Source organism: Rattus norvegicus, chromosome 8 (assembly GCF_021556685.1).
Source record: "Rattus norvegicus strain SHRSP/BbbUtx chromosome 8, alternate assembly SHRSP_T2T, whole genome shotgun sequence".
Taxonomy (NCBI): Eukaryota; Metazoa; Chordata; class Mammalia; order Rodentia; family Muridae; genus Rattus; species Rattus norvegicus.
The window spans coordinates 91,557,755-91,576,899 of record NC_141541.1 but is presented as its reverse complement, the minus strand read 5'-3'; the positions used below and the strand labels follow the sequence as shown (position 1 = coordinate 91,576,899).

General features: G+C 33.8%; 1 protein-coding gene across 5 annotated transcripts in view; it reads left to right on the top strand.

The window, feature by feature from the left end:
* The window catches only part of Phip (PHIP subunit of CUL4-Ring ligase complex), a 114,296-nt gene that overhangs the window by 72,680 nt on the left and 22,471 nt on the right, over nt 1-19,145 (top strand). For all 5 annotated transcript variants that reach the window (XR_015626657.1, XM_087562218.1, XM_087562217.1 and 2 more), the window contains 11 exon segments: nt 737-877; nt 4,241-4,317; nt 5,830-6,061; nt 8,152-8,271; nt 9,866-9,973; nt 10,380-10,504; nt 10,606-10,688; nt 13,705-13,816; nt 13,987-14,048; nt 16,609-16,764; nt 17,503-17,623. Coding sequence is in view for 4 of the 5 variants with exons in the window: in XM_087562218.1 (XP_087418344.1) it covers nt 737-877; nt 4,241-4,317; nt 5,830-6,061; nt 8,152-8,271; nt 9,866-9,973; nt 10,380-10,504; nt 10,606-10,688; nt 13,705-13,816; nt 13,987-14,048; nt 16,609-16,764; nt 17,503-17,623 (1,337 nt within the window). In the remaining variant the exon portion in view is untranslated.

Genomic DNA, 19,145 nt, shown 5'->3' with positions numbered 1-19,145 from the left:
TTCTTCGTTTTTTCAACTCAAGTTCTGAAACTTTAAAACATCGTTTGTGGTGTTGCTTTCTTTCGTTGTTGAATCAAGGTTTCAGCTCTGGATCCTCATGTTTCAAGGATTGGGTTGTACAGGCATTTGCATCACCCAGATTTGTTTTTATTTGAAGCTTTAAGTAGTATAGTAGCCTGCTTCATATTCTCACTCACATTTCAGTCTGTATGGTTAGCCTGCTGCCCTTCCCCATTGCTAATTGAATAATTAGTTTTTTATTTTAAGGACTTTTAGTTGGTTCTTTTTACTTATGGATATGATTTTTTTCACTCTTGAAGTTGCTTAAACATTTTTAGGAGCATGTTGTGCTTGAATATCTCTGTTTGACTCTCTTTCTTAAATATTGCATTTGCTGTCTATAATTTTTTTTTTTTAATCTCAGGGTTGAGATAGGGTATTTATATAGCTCTGGCTGCCCTCCACCTCTTTTATGTACGCAAGACTGGCCTTGAACTCAGAAATATACTTGCCTCTGCCTCTTGAATGCTGGGATTAAAGGAGTGAGCCACTATGTCCAGTTTGCAAAAGACTTTTTGAGTTTTATTTCAGAAAGAATTTCATTTGGCAACCTTAGTCCATTTCATTCCATTCACATATTTTAAATATGTGAATTTTCCATAATAATAACTTTTAAATAGGCAAGGCCCATTTCTTAAAGCCTATCATGAATAAATTTTATTTTTATTTATTATAGAATCATACTCATGAACATTTCCTGGATCTTGGGGATTCCAAAAAGCAACAAGCAAATCAACACAATTACCGTACAAGATCTGCACTGGAAGAAACACCCAGGCCCTTAGAGGAGATAGAAAATGGGACTAGTTCTTCAGATGTAAGATCTTAACATATTCACAAATCTCTGTCTCCTGTACTTACTTTTAAATATGACTTTCACTGCATTTACTGTAAATACAATTTTGATACGGCATTTTATGTTTTATTCTAGCCCTGTCTTTTCTTTTTTTTTTTAAAAAAGACCTACTTCTACAGATGTCATGTATTCGATTTCAAATTTATAAAAAAATAATATGGATTCATTATTCTGAGTTCTCTTTGATAGAATTTTAGAATAATACCTTATGAATAGAGTATGTTAAGTACAAAGTTCTAGTTAATGAAAATTCTGTGAGAGTTCAGAGGTTCAAAGATGTTCAGAGTTTATATCTGTATAGCTTTTAAATAGTGACTAATTATTAAATGCAGGTTCCTTTTATATTAAAGCTGAGCTACTAAATTGTTCCCATGATGGTCTGGGTTAGTGTCACTCTCACAGTAATTAGAAGCAGTTTGACTCTCTTGGTTATTTTTTATCCTCATTAACAAATTTCAAACCTCTTGTTCTGGCTTTTTACTTTTACTTATGTACAGATTTCTCTATAAATGGTTTTACTAATTTGTACATTTTTAATGCAAAGAAAATGAGCAATCAACTACAATCTTATTTAGGACTTTAGCCTAAATCAGTTCTCTCTTTTTCATAATTCTTAGTGTTTTAATTTTGAGAGATGGATTTACCTTAAATAGTGATAGTTAATCTGTTTTGAAACCATGTTGTATTTTGTGTTAAGCATATCAGAATCTTACTGAGTAACTTGGATGACCCTATCCACAGTGTAAGTTAGTCTCCAAAGCTCAGGTCTGGGAAATAATATTTCTGTAGCCTAGCACTTAGGACACTGATGTAGGACTCATTTGAATCTAGAAATTTGGGACTTGTTTTGTCAATAATACTTAGACCTTGTCTCAAAAACGGTATTTTAAATTAAAATTTAGAGAAAAAATTAGTTTTCTTATTGTATGACTCCTTTCCAACAGGATTTATTAGCTTTTGGGTTTTCTTGCAAAATAGGTTGTCTGACTAGTAAAGAAGATCCTTGAGAGACAGACAGTCAAGAGCTGCTTTCTCATATAACCAGAACAAACCAGCCGTTGCAGGAGTCTCATCTGCTTCAGTCACTTTTGTTTGCAAACAAAATTTTCTCCTTCATAGGCAAGAAGTCTGGTGGTGTTCCAGAGTTTAATTTCCTAGCTTCCTCTAGTCCATGTGATTTGTTTTTAGTCAGTCTTCACTGCCTCCCACAGGTCTGCTTCTGTGCTACCTTTAGAAAAAGAATTGCTTCTCTATAAATCTGGATGTTATTCCTGGAGGAGCCAGTGACCTTACAGTTCCTGATATAATGCTAGAATTACTTTAAAAAAATGGTTCAGAGCTGCAGTGGCTTTAAGTCCTGCTATATCCAAGATAGAATAATGTAGTTATTCTAGCAAAAAAAACAGAACTACAAAATAATTAACCTGATAGGAGAGATGGGGGGGGGGATTATTTAATTCAGACAGTGTACAACTCAAACTTAAGCGAAAGTAATATCCTGCCTCAGCCTCCTGAATAGGTTTTTGCAACCTTGACCATCTGTTGATCATTTGGAAGACCAAATGGGCAAAATCATTTGCTTTATAAAATCTTTATTTTTGAGGTATTTATAATTCTCTTTTAAATACAAAATTTTATAAAGTATTATAGTTCATTGCTTTGGGAACTTGGGTATTTTGACAATTAGAACAGTGCCATGAAAGTTTCAGTCCAGTTTAGCATCCTTTTAAAGCAGGTAAGTAACTGTTTTAGAGAAACTGGAATATGATAAAATAATTATTGACAGAAAGAAGCATGGATTTTTTGGTTAAAATAGTTTGTCTTTTTATGTTTTGAATTTAGAAGTTAGAGGTTAATTCTGTTTCTTTTCATTTCCTTTTAGGAAAAATTGAAATATAAAAATAACTACCATTTATTGATTTCACTTAGTTCATTGTACAAACACTTGGAATAGGAATACTGTTTCCCTAAAAAAAAAAAAAAATACACAGAAGCAGCACTAAATAGACTCAGCAGATTGCATTTGTATGTTTATTTGCAATAAATATATAGAAAAAGAAAAAGTGGCCAGTGAGAGGGATCTGGAGATTGAGGACTGAGGGGTGGGATAATATAATCATATTTAATTTAAAATGTAGATTATTTTGTTGTTGGGAAGATGACTCAGCAATTAGAAAGACTTGTTCTTCTAAAGGACTTGGGTTTGGGTCCCAGAATCCACTAGGAGGCTCACAACCAGCTGTAACTTCAATTAGTTCCATGATTCTGACCTCCAGGTAGCAGACATAACATGTGTTACACAAGCAAACATGAGACAAGGCTTAAACACAAATTATTTTTTAAAAATAAATTATTTTATTTAAGTTGTAAAGAGTACTATTTCTTCAAATGGTTTTAGTGTGCCTAAAAAGTGGTAAAACTGAATCATACTTACTGGAATTTGCCTAGGCTTTGGACTGCAATGATTTAGGTTCAAATTAAGCCTTTTTTTCTTAGTAGTTACACTGCTTCAAACAAGTTTCTACAAGTTTTTATACTTGTACTTCTTATATTAAGATCAATAATACATGGCAAACACAAAGAACTTAAAACAATTCAGTAACAATGGGGACTGTTACTGTTGAAGCATGATGTTTATATAAAGATATATAAGAACTGTGTCAAAGATTATAGCCTCTTGAAAAAAATAACTTCACAGATAACATTCTCTAAACTTTGAATTGTTCCTAAATTGAATTGTTTCAATTGTTGCTACAGTTTGTAACTTTATTCTTGTTTCAAATCATCTCTCATTGGCTAAAATAAGGCTAGAGATGGAATATACTGATTTGTAAAGTTGTTTTAATAGTAAGTAAAATATAAATGGACCTAATTTTAAGATTCTGAAAAACTGGCTACAAAGAGCTTAGCTTTTAAAAATGTTCAATACATTTCAGAGGATGACTGTAGAGTTTGTTATCCCTCTTTAATTTGTTCTTTTTTAAACAATGAAGCTTTTTTTTGTATAAACCTGTAATTCTAGAAATTACGTCAGATGAAAGAGAATCGTAAGACTGCCGATATATTTCAGAGCTGCCATATCCAGATCCTTGCATTCAATTCTCAGCTCTGAAAAATAAAATAAAAATTGAATTAAATAAAAATGAAATGTGGCAATTATCTCAGAGGTCTTTTGAATCTGGTATTAGTAGATAATATTTAATAAACATTTGTTTTAACTTTTTTGAATAAAAATACAAAAGTTATATTTCTATTCCCAAGTCAGACTTTGATATCCTACCGTTCTTAGGACGTAGCTTATGAACTCTGTCTTCCTTGTTGCAGGAAGGTGAAGTGCTTGCTGTCAGTGGGGGGACTTCTGAAGAAGAGGAGCGAGCATGGCACAGTGACGGCAGTTCCAGGTAGAGGCGTAAAGACTTTTACTTGTCCTGTCCGGGTGCTGTGTCCATCACCCAATACTGGATACAAAGTTATTTGAAGAGTCTTTTGGTTAGCAAAAGTTTAGAGTTTCTTCCTGACGAGTCTTTATAGAAATATTGCAACTAGATCTGTAAAGTAATGTTTTTAACTCTTCTGTCTACTTGTTACTTCATTTCTGAAAGCTATATTTAACATACAGCATTGTAAACTAGCTTCACTGCTATTTTTTGAGGAATGTGTATGCATCAGGTCATAAAAATAAAGTTTTATTCTTATATGGCCATTTTTACAGGACATTACTAATTTTCTCTACTAGTAATGAGAAGAAATTTTCTACTCCTTGTTTTGCTCATGTAAGCAAGAAAACCTTCATATACTTATGTTGGAATTTCACGTTTAAAGGTCTGATAGCATTAGCTACATAACAAGGTTTTAATGGTCCATGGAGATGTACCCTTGGGGAAGGAAATTATGTTGTTCCCTATACTTTTTCCCTCCTTTAGCAGTTCCTAAATAGATTTCCAAAGGAAACATTAAGTTGGTGCTATAAGTTAGTACAAGAATCTGATCATTTCTAGAATAGTATTTCATATTTTTCTGTTTTCAAAAAGTGAAATGTTCATACATTGAGGGGAACTTACATTAAAAGAGAATGCTTAAAAATATTTTTAATTAGGTTCTTAAATGATTTTAAAGACCATGTATGTTGGACCATAATTAGACCATAATTCTAGTGCTTGGGAAGTAGAACTTAAATTCCTTTAAGACATTTCTAATTAAATCTATACAAAATCCTTGCTGAGTGATGGTGGTACACCCCCTTTAATCCCGGCCCTTTATAGGCAGAGGCAGGTAGATATCTGTGAATTCAAGACAAGCTAGGGCTACACAAATTTTAAAAAAAGAACTTTATCCTTAGGCCACGAATGCTAGTGCATGCATTAAAAGTTCAGTACTCTGGAGGCAGAGGCAGGAGGGTCTCTGAGTTGGAGGCCAGCCACATATAGTAAGATCCCATCTTAAAAGTAGAAAAAACCCTTCACACTTTGACTAGTTCAGTACTTGCAAGGCTTCAGCCATCAGCACTTTAAAAGACTAAGAAGATTTCTAAGATCCCTTCATAAAAGAAATCCCCATTCTTGCTTCCTATGGTGCGTGCATGTTGTTTCTCTAAGGTTCTTTATACTTCTGCTTCAACTGAAAACTCCATTCCTTATTTCTTGTATAATGAATGACTAGTGACAGGTGCAAGCAGCATGCTTCTTAAATTATTTTAAGTTCTTAAATTTATTTTTCAATGATAGTTACAAAATTTGTTTTTAGATAGGAAGATCAGGGGAGTTGTGCATAAGGAAATACTCTTTAGTTCATTCATGCTTCTATCTCTGACTGTCCGTCCATCTGTCCGTCCATCCATCCATCCATCTATGTATCTAATAAAATGCTCTTAAAACTATCCTACTATAAGACTTAAAAGTCTTCTCTCCTTTTAGTGACTACTCCAGTGATTATTCTGATTGGACAGCAGATGCTGGAATTAATTTGCAGCCACCAAAGAAAGTTCCTAAGCATAAAACCAAGAAACAAGACAGTAGTTCAGATGAAGAAGAAGAATCTGAAAATCAGAAGCAAAAACATATTAAAAAGGAAAGAAAAAAAGCAAATGAAGAAAAAGATGGACCAACGTCACCAAAGAAAAAAAAGCCCAAAGAAAGAAAACAAAAGGTTGATTTAAAATTTTTATATCAAGTGTTTTCTTTTGGGGAAATGATTCAAAGCATAAATGTGAGAAATCCAACAAAATTGAGGTTTGTTAACAAATACTGACAGAAAAAAATGCAAAGGATACAGTAAGCAGTAGTAGGTGCATGGAGACGTGCTGGCGGGCGTGTCTGACAGACAGTGAGCATTTATTCAGAACATGGCCGTCTTTATAAATATTTGAGCATTTTAATTTAAACATTTTTTAAATCCAGTGAGATTTATTTACATAAGAAAAATGGTAGTATATAAATTTTGCCTATTAATGGTCTTATATTATCATCCTAATTATTATTCCTATAAATACAAAAAAAATTCCAGGAGTGCATCACATGAAATATAAATGACAGAACTTCTCATTTGTTGACTGTAAAGCAAATATAAGTCAATTATTGGGTAAAAAAATCACTTTTATGGCAAGTTTTCATTAAATATAGTATGCAAACTATATTTTAAGTTTTTGAGTTAGTAATATGTTTGGTTAATTAATGAGTCTGGACATTTTGAGAGAAGATAGAAGAAAGAAGGAAACAATAGAGAAAACCTGTCCTTACAAAGCTGAAATTTTAAACCAGGAAATGAGAGTTTAAATTTTTTTTTCCTCTGAAGTAGATGCATATTTGTCTGTGCTGTGTTAAATACTGTTATGGCTCACGGGAAGGTTATAGAGGAGAGTAGCAGGTGATGGTGCTTGCTACCAACCAAGGCTGACCACTTCAGTTTGATCCCTGGCTCTGATGTGGTAGAACATGAGAATTGATTCCTGCCAATATACCATGGGACATGCACTCACATACACACAGAATAATTTTTTTTTTTAAATTTAAAGTCAAGAATACTATAGTAAACATATATTTTGGTAAATAGAAATTTTGCTCTTGGGAGGCGGAAGCATGCAAGTTTCAGCTGCTTTTGTATGATCGCAAGCCCATCCAGGGTGATTGAGCTGTATGATAGATAGAGTGCAGCTTAATTTTTATTAGTTCAGAGATGATTTGCTTAAAAAAAAATAAATTAAAACAAAAAAACCCAACAGCAACAAAACCAACAATAAATACACTCAGCCACATTTTAAATCGCTTGCATAAATAATGTTAGGTTTCAGAGGCTTTATTATTTTTTTTTAGCTCATTTTCGATTCACATAAGGTAATAATATAAAGGCTCTTGACATCAGATTACTTGTTGGTGACCAGGTAAAAGTAATTTTTACTTGGAGCATAGGTTTCTTTTACTACTGTTCTTTGGGGAGTTAAAAAGTAAAAGGTCTGTTTTCAGAACTTATTTTCAAAAAAGAAGATTTTGTGTGTGTGTGTGTGTGTGTGTGTGTGTGTGTGTGTGTGCGTGCGTGTGTGTGTGTGTATGTGTTTGCGTGCGTGTGTGTGTGTGTGTGTGTGTGTGTGTGTGTGTAGCATAAATGACTTAAAGAATGAAACATCTACTTTGAGTAATGGAGGATGCTCTTGTGTTAATGAAAGGAGAAGGAAGGATGGATAAGAATTCAAGGTCAGCCTTTAATATATAATGAGTTTGAGGCCGACATGGGCCACATGTCTAAGAGAAATAGTGGTGACAGTGACAAAGTGAGAGAGAGAATAAATGTGAGTGAGTGAATGGATTCTTGGGTTATGTAGAATGTAATGTCCAGTTTATAGCTCTCATGAAAGCGATTAGCTTTCTGGCTCCTTGATACAACTAAGCCTATTGGATATAGTCTTAACTTATTACTGCCAAACTAAGACTCCGATTTTAAGACCATTGAGCACATTTTAACTTGTTGTGTGTACTTTTTATTAAGATGACTTGTTCTTAAAGGGGTAATCTAGAAGAATTTATAGTTTGTATCTGTTAGGATGTCTTTTGAGAGTTTTGTGAGGAGTAGACACTTTGCTTTTGACTCTAGCTCTCCATCAGTGATTTGGAAAAGCTGAATAACTTTTGCCACTTGTACTGCTTTTCTAGAATAGGGTTTTAATACTGGAGAGTAAAGTCTCTGTAGAGATTCATTTTTTGTGTGTTTAAAAATACTGCTAATACTATTGCATGCTTTCTCAGAGATTGGCCGTAGGAGAACTAACCGAAAATGGTCTTACGTTAGAAGAATGGTTGCCTTCAGCATGGATTACAGATACACTACCTAGAAGATGTCCATTTGTGCCACAGATGGGTGATGAGGTATTTTTAAATTTTTACATTTTAAAAGTTACTTAAGTTTTTTTCTTCAAGTAGTAACCTGAATATATTTATAGGTTTTGAAACTTAATTGTAGAAGATTGCAGCAGGTTTCTTTAAAAAACATCTATACATCTATAAGAGTATTGGAAAGGTACAACCAAATATCTAGTAATAAGATTCCTTTGGACAACTATAAATATGTGATAATATTAAATATAAGTCATAGTATTAACTATTTTGAAAAGACTGGGTTTTACCCCCTTCCTGGTTTTTCAAGACAGGGTTTCTCTGTGTTGTACTGGCTAGTCTGGAATTCACTCTGTAAAGTAGACTAGCCTGAACTAAAAAGAATGAGATTAATTTAAGACTTTCAGACTCTCAGGACCATATCTCCTTATTCTATAATACACATTTGAAAATTGTTACTGACTAATATCCAATAGAGTGACTAAAAATACTTAAAATAGAGGCTTCCTTTTTCAAAATGTAGTAAATTAATATTATTATAAATTAGTAATTAATAGGTATGATATATTTATCTAAAGAGCCTCTTGTTTTATAAACTTTAGAACTAGAACATACCTTTGCAACGGCAATTCTTAACGGTCTGTAGCAGTAACATGATAACAGTACTTTTCAAGATGTTAGGTTTATGTTTGGATCGTCTGTAGATGCTGGTGCTGAAACCTTCACCCCATTGAGTCTTGAACTGGGGAATTGTACTGCACACCTCCAGTGATTCTCAGGCAACAGAATAGGGATGAGTAGGAGGAAAATATGCAGGATAGTGGCCATCCAAAATATTACTGATCATTTAAGCACATTTTAAAATAACTTTCTTCAGCCTAGAAAGTTGGTTCAGGAGTTAAAAAACACATGTTGCTCTTACAGAGAACCTACGTTGAATTTACAGGACCCACATGGTAGCTCACAACCTCTTGTAAATCCAGTCCTGAAGAATCTGGTGGCGTTTTCTGACCTCTGTAGGCACTATGCATACAAATGCATCTATGCAGAACACTGATACCTCTCCCCCAACATTGAAATAAGTGTTTCTTAATAATGAGATGCACTACAGTGGCAGATTATTCAAATGTCAGTTCTGCAGGATACTTTCTAGGAGTTAACTTTTGTCTTGAAATGGAGGTGCACATATACACATACATCCACTTATGATTTACAGATTATTAATCAAGCTGGATAAATAAATATGAAAATACATGTTTGATTTCAATGTTTTCTACATGTGTATAAACATGTGATTTAAAAAGTAAAAACAAAAGGTTGTGACCTCCTAAATCCCCTGGTTGGGGGTGTGTGTGTGTGTGTGTGTGTGTGTGTGTGTGTGTGTGTGTGTGTGTGTGTACCAAATGGATTAACATACTTTAAATTCAAAATAAAACAATAAAATAAAAACAAAACATCCGCACATTTAATTTTCTGAGTTTTTAGATTAGAGCTCTTGAGTTTTGTTTAGGTGGCTTTAAGATAACTTCGAATAACATTTAATATTTCCAGTGTGAGAATTTCTGTATAATTTCTAAGTTAGATGTATGTAGCATCTTCCACCTTTAGTTTTGATTTTTCTTCTTAGGTTTATTATTTCCGGCAAGGACATGAAGCATATGTGGAAATGGCTCGGAAAAATAGAATTTACAGTATCAACCCTAAGAAGCAGCCCTGGCATAAGATGGAACTGAGGGTAAATATTGGCACGTTTCTCCATGTCAAGTACATATGTGCATCACTGAAGAAGTTGTATGAATGTTTACTCTTTGACTATAAGAAACCGAATGGGACTGGGGAGTAGTTCAACGGGTAATATGCTTCCATGAAAACATAAAGACCAGAGTTCAGGTCCTCCGGGCCCCCGCAACACCACAATGGCTATCTGTAGTTTGTTCCCTTTTATACTCAGTTCAGCACTTGGGAGACAGAGGAGTCAGGCGTCAGACTAAGCCAAACTGGCAAGTTACAGGTTCAGTGAGAGGCTCTTGTTTAAGTAAATAAAACAGACAGTGATTAAGAAGTGACCTGAGGTGTCTACCACTGGCCTCACAAGCACACACTTTGTTCTGCAGAGATAACGTCTTGTTTTTGTATTGTAGGAACAAGAACTAATGAAGATCGTTGGTATAAAGTATGAAGTGGGATTGCCTACCCTTTGCTGCCTTAAACTTGCTTTTCTAGATCCTGATACTGGTAAACTGACTGGTGGATCATTTACCATGAAGTAAGGACTGCTATCAAGGCAGTATTTTTCAAGATAAATTTGAACATATCTTAGGTACTTGTAGTTGTGTGACCTAATTAGTCTGTTTCTGTTTGTAATAGATACCATGATATGCCTGATGTCATAGATTTTCTAGTCTTGAGACAACAATTTGATGATGCAAAATACAGACGATGGAATATAGGTGGGTAATTATTGATTTAAAAGCCATAGGTGTTCTGCATATCTTACCCTTTATAAATCACTTACTAGTTAGCATAGCCTTTTTTTATCTTTTGTAAGTATGATAACAAAAAAGATATGCCATTTTTATGTTGTGAGAATGAAAATACTTTAATCTGGTTGATGTTCAAATTTTAAAACGTTTTCTGTTCTATTTGTCTATTACAGAATTATTTTAGAATTTTTTTCTCTCAGCTGTTTTATGTTTTTGAATTAAATACTTACCCAGTAGTATTGATAATAGGAGTCATGTTTGAGGACAAAGATGATATAGCATCATGAATTCAAATTTTGAACTTGGGCTAACATTAAAATGATTTTATTATTATTCATAACTGTCTGAAAGTTTGAAATCATATGCGTTTAAGTTATTTTAAATTAGACAAATGGGCACATATTCTTTGAGTAGTTCTTAATTTAAACTAATCCACTGTTTGCTGCGTTAGAGGGTTGTAGTAGATGTGTAATGGCATCGCTGATCACATATCAGTTGTATATTGATCTGTTTTTTTCAGTGCTTTTGGCATGTTTTTCTTGATTAATCTTGGCAAAACTTAGTTTTAAGTGGGGGAAGGAAGCAGACAGGAACCTACATGAAAATGAATTATAGTGATACACATGTATTAATATGCCAAAATAAATGTTTGCTTACAATAAACTTTAATGTAAGCAATGAGCCACTTTTAAAATGTTATAACGAGGGGCATGAAGTAAAACAGAAGTGTGGCATCCTCTTAAGACAAAGGTGAGCATGGGAAAGTGTAAAGGAACCTCTAGGTAATTGGAATGTCCCGCGTAGTTGTCACCAAGAAAGCAGTCTTCTGAAGAGTACAGATTTAAATTATCAAAAAAATAAACATTGTAGGAAATTATTTTAAAATGTGCTTTATACAATTTGTTTTATGATTACTGTAAGTGCATAAAATATGAATATTGAATATTTAAAATTATTTGAGGAAAATAATTTTCAGGAAACAATTGTAATCTGTTTGAGTAGTAGCAAATTATATTTATAGTCTAGAATAGATGTAACACATTTCTTTTACATATGGTTACATTGAAATAAAACAGTACTGTGCAAAAGTGATAGGTAGATCAGATATTTTGAATGAATAAGCATCAATACATTCATTTCTTTAGATCTTTCAATTTTTTTATGTTAGTACAATATTATGTCTTCAGAGTCTGTTCTTTAATTTTTGTAATATCTGTTCATCTGTCTTCTGCCACTTAAGATGGCCAGGAGGTACTACTGCGCATTGTTAACAGGACTGTCCATTTGAATCCAACTTAGTACCCAGTCAAATCAGTAATAGTTTACAAAGATTTTCTTTTAATTCTAACTCCGAAAGAGTTCTAATTTAAAATATACTTTACCTTGTTTTTCCGATTTAACACATTTGTTATTTAATGCATGTCTGCATAAATTTTTATTTTATTTTATTTTTTTTTTATTATTAACTTGAGTATTTCTTATATACATTTCGAGTGTTATTCCCTTTCCCAGTTTCCGGGCAAACATCCCCCTCCCCCCTCCCCTTTCTTATGGGTGTTCCCCTCCCCACCCTCCCCCCTTGTCCCCCTCCCCCCAACAGTCTAGTTCACTGGGGGTTCAGTCTTAGCAGGACCCAGGGCTTCCCCTTCCACTGGTGCTCTTACTAGGATATTCATTGCTACCTATGAGGTCAGAGTCCAGGGTCAGTCCATGTATAGTCTTTAGGTAGTGGCTTAGTCCCTGGAAGCTCTGGTTGCTTGGCATTGTTGTACATATGGGGTCTCGAGCCCCTTCAAGCTCTTCCAGTTCTTTCTCTGATTCCTTCAACGGGGGTTCTATTCTCAGTTCAGTGGTTTGCTGCTGGCATTCGCCTCTGTATTTGCTGTATTCTGGCTGTGTCTCTCAGGAGCGATCTACATCCGGCTCCTTTCGGTCTGCACTTCTTTGCTTCATCCATCTTGTCTAATTGGATGGCTGTATATGCATGGGCCACATGTGGGGCAGACTCTGAGTTCTAATTTAAAATATACTTTACCTTGTTTTTCCGATTTAACACATTTGTTATTTAATGCATGTCTGCATAAATTTTTAAATCAATTTTTTGTGAACATGAGAAAATGCATTTCTTGAAAATAACTGACCAGTTGGCAAAGTGATTCATTATTTCTCGTGTGTTAGAAATGAAAAAGTACCTTAATATAAGATAGTACTTAAATATTCTAATATAGATGATACTGCTATTACTGAGTAGATGAAGGCCGCTAGAAACACCCACATCCTTTAGACCTTTGCCTATGCTATCAGACGTTTTAGTAAGCACTAAAGACATAAAAGGAAAACATGGTAGAAAGCAAACGGCACTCTGAAGGTTTCATGTGCATCAGGAGGCTGAAAAGACAGGCATTCAAACCAGGTGTGGCTCTTGGAGCTTACTAGCGTGTTTATTATGAGCACTTTTAGTGGTAGAACCGTAACAGATGGGTAAAGAGAGAGACCCAAGGCAAAGCGGGAGGGTTTGAACTGTTTCTTTGTGTTGTTGCCCCTTAGAAAGAAGGAAGAGGGAGTGTGCAGTACAGTGTGGGGACGGTAGAGGTGAATGAGAGCTACTCAGGGTTTCATGGGTGATTATTATTTGTAGGAACTAAAAAATTAAAAACAAACTATAAATATGTTTAGCTGAAGTAACCCAAGTATATGAGAAGTTTAGACATAGCCCAAATGGTGGTTTTTAAATGCTACATTTGCAAAAATGATTAAGACAAAAAGGAAAAGTCTCATTACTGAAATCTAAGAAATAATAATGTAAGTCATATTTTAGATATGTGTGCTAATTTTCCTGACTTTTTTTAATATATGGATTACTTTCTGTGTTTTGAAATCATCCGGTTTAAGAACCTTCGAGAGATACACTTTAGGAATGGGATTTAACCAAGTGACTGCACATGGCAGTGTGCTGAGTCAGGCGGTTTTTACTATTTTCCAGGTGACCGCTTCAGATCTGTCATAGATGATGCCTGGTGGTTTGGAACAATTGAAAGTCAAGAGCCTCTTCAACCTGAGTACCCTGATAGTTTGTTTCAGTGTTATAACGTTTGGTAAGAAAATAATTAGGTTGTATTTTCAATTAGGCCAAGGTTTGAATTTTTCTTTTAGTAAAGAAATCAAGATCGTTTAATACTGAGTTGATTATTTACTTAATGTGATTTTCATAATTTTTTGTATTATTTTCTGACCCTTTTATTGAAATAATTTTGCTTTCTTATAGTTGGGACAATGGAGATACAGAAAAGATGAGTCCTTGGGATATGGAATTAATACCTAATAATGGTAAGTATATGTTGGGCTTGTTGCTTAAACTTTGTAGAGTTTGTTGGGGTTTTTGTTTTACATTCATTCTCTCTCTCTCTCTCTCTCTCTCTCTCTCTCTCTCACACACACACAAACACACACACACACACACACAGGGGGAGAGGGAGAAGGAGAGGGAGGGTGTGAGGGAGGAGAGAGAGAGAGATGTGTATATAGGCACTTAAATATGCATAGTAGGCCATTTTTGGAAGCCAGAGGATGGCTTGCAAGAGTTCTCTTCTTTCTTGGATCCTAAGGATTATACTTGGGCCATTAGATAGTGTGGGATGCACCGTTGCCCTCTGAGCCATCCCTTCAGCCCTAGTTACTGTTTTTTAATAAGGCTGGTTTACTGCTTGAGTTGAATCCCAGTTTTCAAGAGACAAAGGCAGGAATCTACCATAAGCTAAGGTTGGATAGTAAGAGCTTGATTCAACAAAGTAATAAACTTGATATCCTTTAAGTTTATTGTGACCAGCAAATAGAAAATATTTAATGGAAGTATTAATTGTAAGCCTGTTACGTAGTACAAAATTAGAGAAGTTTTAGCACTGAACATGTTGATAGACTTTGCCTATCTGGAATCTATGACTTAAAAGGGAGATTGAAATTAATATAGTACAACTAAATAGAAAGCTGTTTTATTATTCATTCTTTACATGGATTGGGGGAGGCATCTGAAACCATTTTTTGTAACATCAGCAAATAGTCATTAAGGAATGAAATTTCTAAATGGAAGTACCAATGTATGGCCTTGTCTTAGCATTTTGTGTGTACTAGTTCCCAGGTCTCAAAATCACTCTCTTAGGGCTCATATTCCATTACATGTAACACATACGGAATGCTCAATGGCTAAGGGCAGTTATAATTAATAACAGTAACTGTGACTTTCCATATAATCTAGGAGAATTGGGATTGTGGGATTAGTCCTGTGAAAGTGAATTATGACGTATTTCTGATTCTGGAAGACTGAATGTGGTTGAAGCATGATGATTACACTTGACTATCAGGTTTTGTTTTAAGTTTTTAAAAAGTAGGACACATTTGTATGTGCCCAAAAGGTTTGTAAGTGGCTTTTATTAGATTATAAATTACTATTTGTATATTAGGATCCTTTCCATTCTGTGTTGTTTAGAATTCTAAATGATTTCTGCCTGTGTCTTCAGGTAGAGATTTTTAAAAAATAACAAGAAAAATAGTCTGACATAATAGAAATAAATCTTTATAAATGTGATTTTTGAGTAATTAATGTACTGTAAAAAAATTACTAGAGAGATTCCTCAAGTTTAAGGCAAGCCTCATCTACATAGTAGGAGCTTCCTGGCTATTTAGGCTACATAGTGAAACCTTTTCTTAAAACAAAACACTACAAACAAAGAAACCAAAAGGGGTAATGGGGAAGATGGTTCAGCAGTCAGAATCACTGGACTCTCTTCCAGAGTACTTGGTTTTAATTCCCAGCTCATAACCATTTGTAAATCTGCCAACAGGAACTCCAGCACTCTCTTCTGCTCTCTTTAGGCACCAGGGATAGGTACACACACCTACATTCAGGCAAAACACCCATACACGTGGAATCAATAAATATGTAATTTTAAAAAGTTCTTAATTTTCTAACTTGCTGCCACATGTGGTTATTGTGAGTATTAAATAGGAAGTGAACTCAGTCAGGAAAAATTAAAACAATCCTCATGTTGATAGTCTTGGTCATTTAATATGACTAGTCAACATTTCCATTTCACTGCTCAGGTAGAAATATTGAAAAATAGAAAATATCATTATCAACTTGTAAAGTCACCTGGCTTCCCGTTTTGTCTATCTTTGTGAGTTTAAGTCTCGTGTTTAAATCTGGTTTGATTGCTGTGAGCTCACAGTTGGCCTAATGAAGAAGTGAGATTGGCTTTGTTGTATTGTGGCTAGTTTTCTTTTTAGTCTCAATGATACTATTTTTATGCCTCTTTGTCTGTTGATGGTTCTGATGGAATTTGGTTTTATTTGGGTGCACATACCTACGCACATAGTTAATTTGATTGCATACAGTGTTTAGATTCTGTTGTAGTTCGTTTTAAAGGAAATAAATAACCTGGTTTATTTGCAGAGTCTTTAACATTCCTTGAAAATTTTTTATGTACAGAGTTAAAGATGTAGACATGAAAAGCATCATTTCAGAAATGGAAGATTTAAAACTTCTCTTAGCATTCGTAATTCTCTATTTTTGTTAGAAAATTTGAGAATTTGATTAAAATATTATTGAAATTTTAATGTTTTTTTAAATGATAGTTGAGTTAGGAGATAGATTAAAAATTGAAATTCTTTTGTAGAAATTTTCTCTTCGAGGTATAAAATTGGACTGTAATACACTTATTAGATATAAATAACCATTTAGTTTTAAATGTCATATCTTTGTTAAGAATACATTTCTATTTAAAACATTTTCCCATTGTGAAAATTGTAATTTTTTTATCATCAATTATTTCTAAAGAAAAACTCTTCACTAATTACTACTGTTCATTGATTGATGTGTTTACCTGCATTTCAGCTGTGTTTCCAGAAGAACTGGGTACCAGTGTTCCTTTAACTGATGTTGAATGTAGGTCACTAATTTATAAACCTCTTGATGGAGAATGGGGAGCCAATCCCAGGGATGAAGAATGTGAAAGAATTGTTGGAGGAATAAATCAGTTGATGACACTAGGTAAGTAACTAGTAACAGTAGTATAGAAATCCTTCTAAGTTACATGAACTTTCTGTAGCTACATTTTAGGTGTCTGCCATATTTGTAAAGTTCTTAAACTCAATGGACATGATATGAACTGAAAGAGGAAGGTAATTCAAAGTTATATTTAATTATTTGGGTAGCTATGCTTGTTTTCTTATGATTTGGCACATAGGTTTTTACAAAGGGAAAGAAATGGAATATGGTCTTATATTTCTGGTATGTGAAAATAAAAGTAAACTGACAAAAAATTTGCTTATCTGGACTCTGCTGGAGATTGTAATGGTATTTATAGTACATACTAGCAGTCCAAAATCAACTTAAAACGACATAGGGTAATACTCAAAAATTAAGAGTAAGAACTGAAAATTCTGGGCGTACTGTTGTATGTAGAAGTTTTGTCTTTTGATTTTCTCTTTTTCCTCATATGCCAAGGATCAGACTGAAGGCTTTGTTCATGCACACACTCTATTACTGAGCCGTCTACCCAACCTCAGTCTGATAAAGTGGAAACTATAAAAGTCATCTTATAAATACTGTCTTAAACAGCTTTATTAATATTTTAAGTTTAAACTAGCTTAAAAAATATAATGATCTTGTGTTCTAGGTTTTGCTCTATTTTTCTTGTGTTGATAAATTTATATTTATATTTCTTCATCCTAATGTACCAGCAAATTTTACACTACAGAAAATAGATTTCTAACCTTATTTTTTCAGATATTGCTTCTGCATTTGTGGCTCCTGTGGATCTTCAAGCTTATCCCATGTATTGCACTGTGGTGGCATACCCAACGGACCTAAGTACCATTAAACAAAGACTGGAAAACAGGTTTTACAGGTTAGAGCCATTTGCTCTTGCAATAACAAAAGAACACTAATGGATTTTTTTTTTTTTTATCCAGTTACTAAAAGTCTATGCGAATGTTTCTGAGTTTTGGCTATACAGAGATAGACGTGAATTCCATAGGAATCGTTAAAATCAAGTCAGATTAGGTCCTTGTACTTTGCATTTCTTGAGAGTTCCCTACAGCGTTGATGCTGCTGACCTATGGGATTATGAGTGAATACTGATTCTATCATAGGCATTCTATAAGTCAAGCCTAAAGGTTCATTTCTCACTAATGTACTAGAATATTTAATAGATTTTCTATAAATTTCTCAATTTTGTCTATTGAGATTTTTAAATGCTTATGAAAATACAATTAGAAAGGATTTATAAAAGTTTTTATAGCTTTGTTTAAGCTATTATGGTTAATTTGCTTCTTTTGGGTAGCATGTTTTGACTGCTAATGAGTTTTTAGGGATCTTTTGGGGGGGTTGTGTGTTTTTGTTTTAATGTACATAATAATTATATTAAAATTTCTTTTATGATCAGTTTTTTAAGTTTAAGGTTTTTAATTTATATTATGTACTGATGTTTTTCTGTATAAAATGTAGTGTTGCATCTCTAATGCTGAGTTAGAACCTTGGGTATAGCACTGAGAACACTACCTTGTCCTTACTGACTAGCTTGGGCCTTCTCACAGCAGTAGTACTGACATGTGACCTGGAAGAGTCTGTCTTTCTGCCTTGTTTGCATTGGTGGGTGAGACGGCAGAGCAGAGTGAAACAGAGCACACCTTGATGTAAGGTGTTCTCACTGGGGTGAGGTCCAGTTGCTGCCTGTTGTAGCATTATCATTTGTGTTTCCTAATACCATGCATTATAAGTTTTGTCTGCTAGTAACGTAATGCCTTATTTTACATAATTATTACAATCAGCATTTTAAGCATATGTATAGGAATTCCCATGGCTACAATTACATGCTTTTATTCTGTAGAATCATATTTGTTCACAAGTAAATAAGATTAACTGTTACTCAGGTTCATTGTGTTCTCAAAAAATGTCTTCAGATTATCTTTGCTTTTAGAAATAGAATTGTGAAATACCAGAATTTTTTAGCATTGCCAAGTATTTGGAAATAATACCTAGTTAGGATCCTTGCAGATTCTCTTTATCTTTTTATGTTTTGTAAACAGTCTGTTGACTGCCTTTCATCTTTACATGTTAGTTACTAGTAGTATAATTAAAATTATTTCCTTTTGTGTAGAAATGGGGAGATGAAGTGATAACATGCATTTTAGGGAAAACAAACAGTAAAGGCTATAACCTTGTCCCTCTTCTGCCACTTTTCCCATAGAAACCCCCTTCTGAAAAGCAGCACTGTTGATAGTCTGCTATGTCTTATTTCAGACATTTTCTATATAATTTATATTTTTCTCTTTATAAAAACTGAGTTTTATTGTTATTTTATAGACTTGTTTTATTTTTTTTAATTGGATATTTTATTTATTTACATTTCAAATGTTATCCCCTTTCCT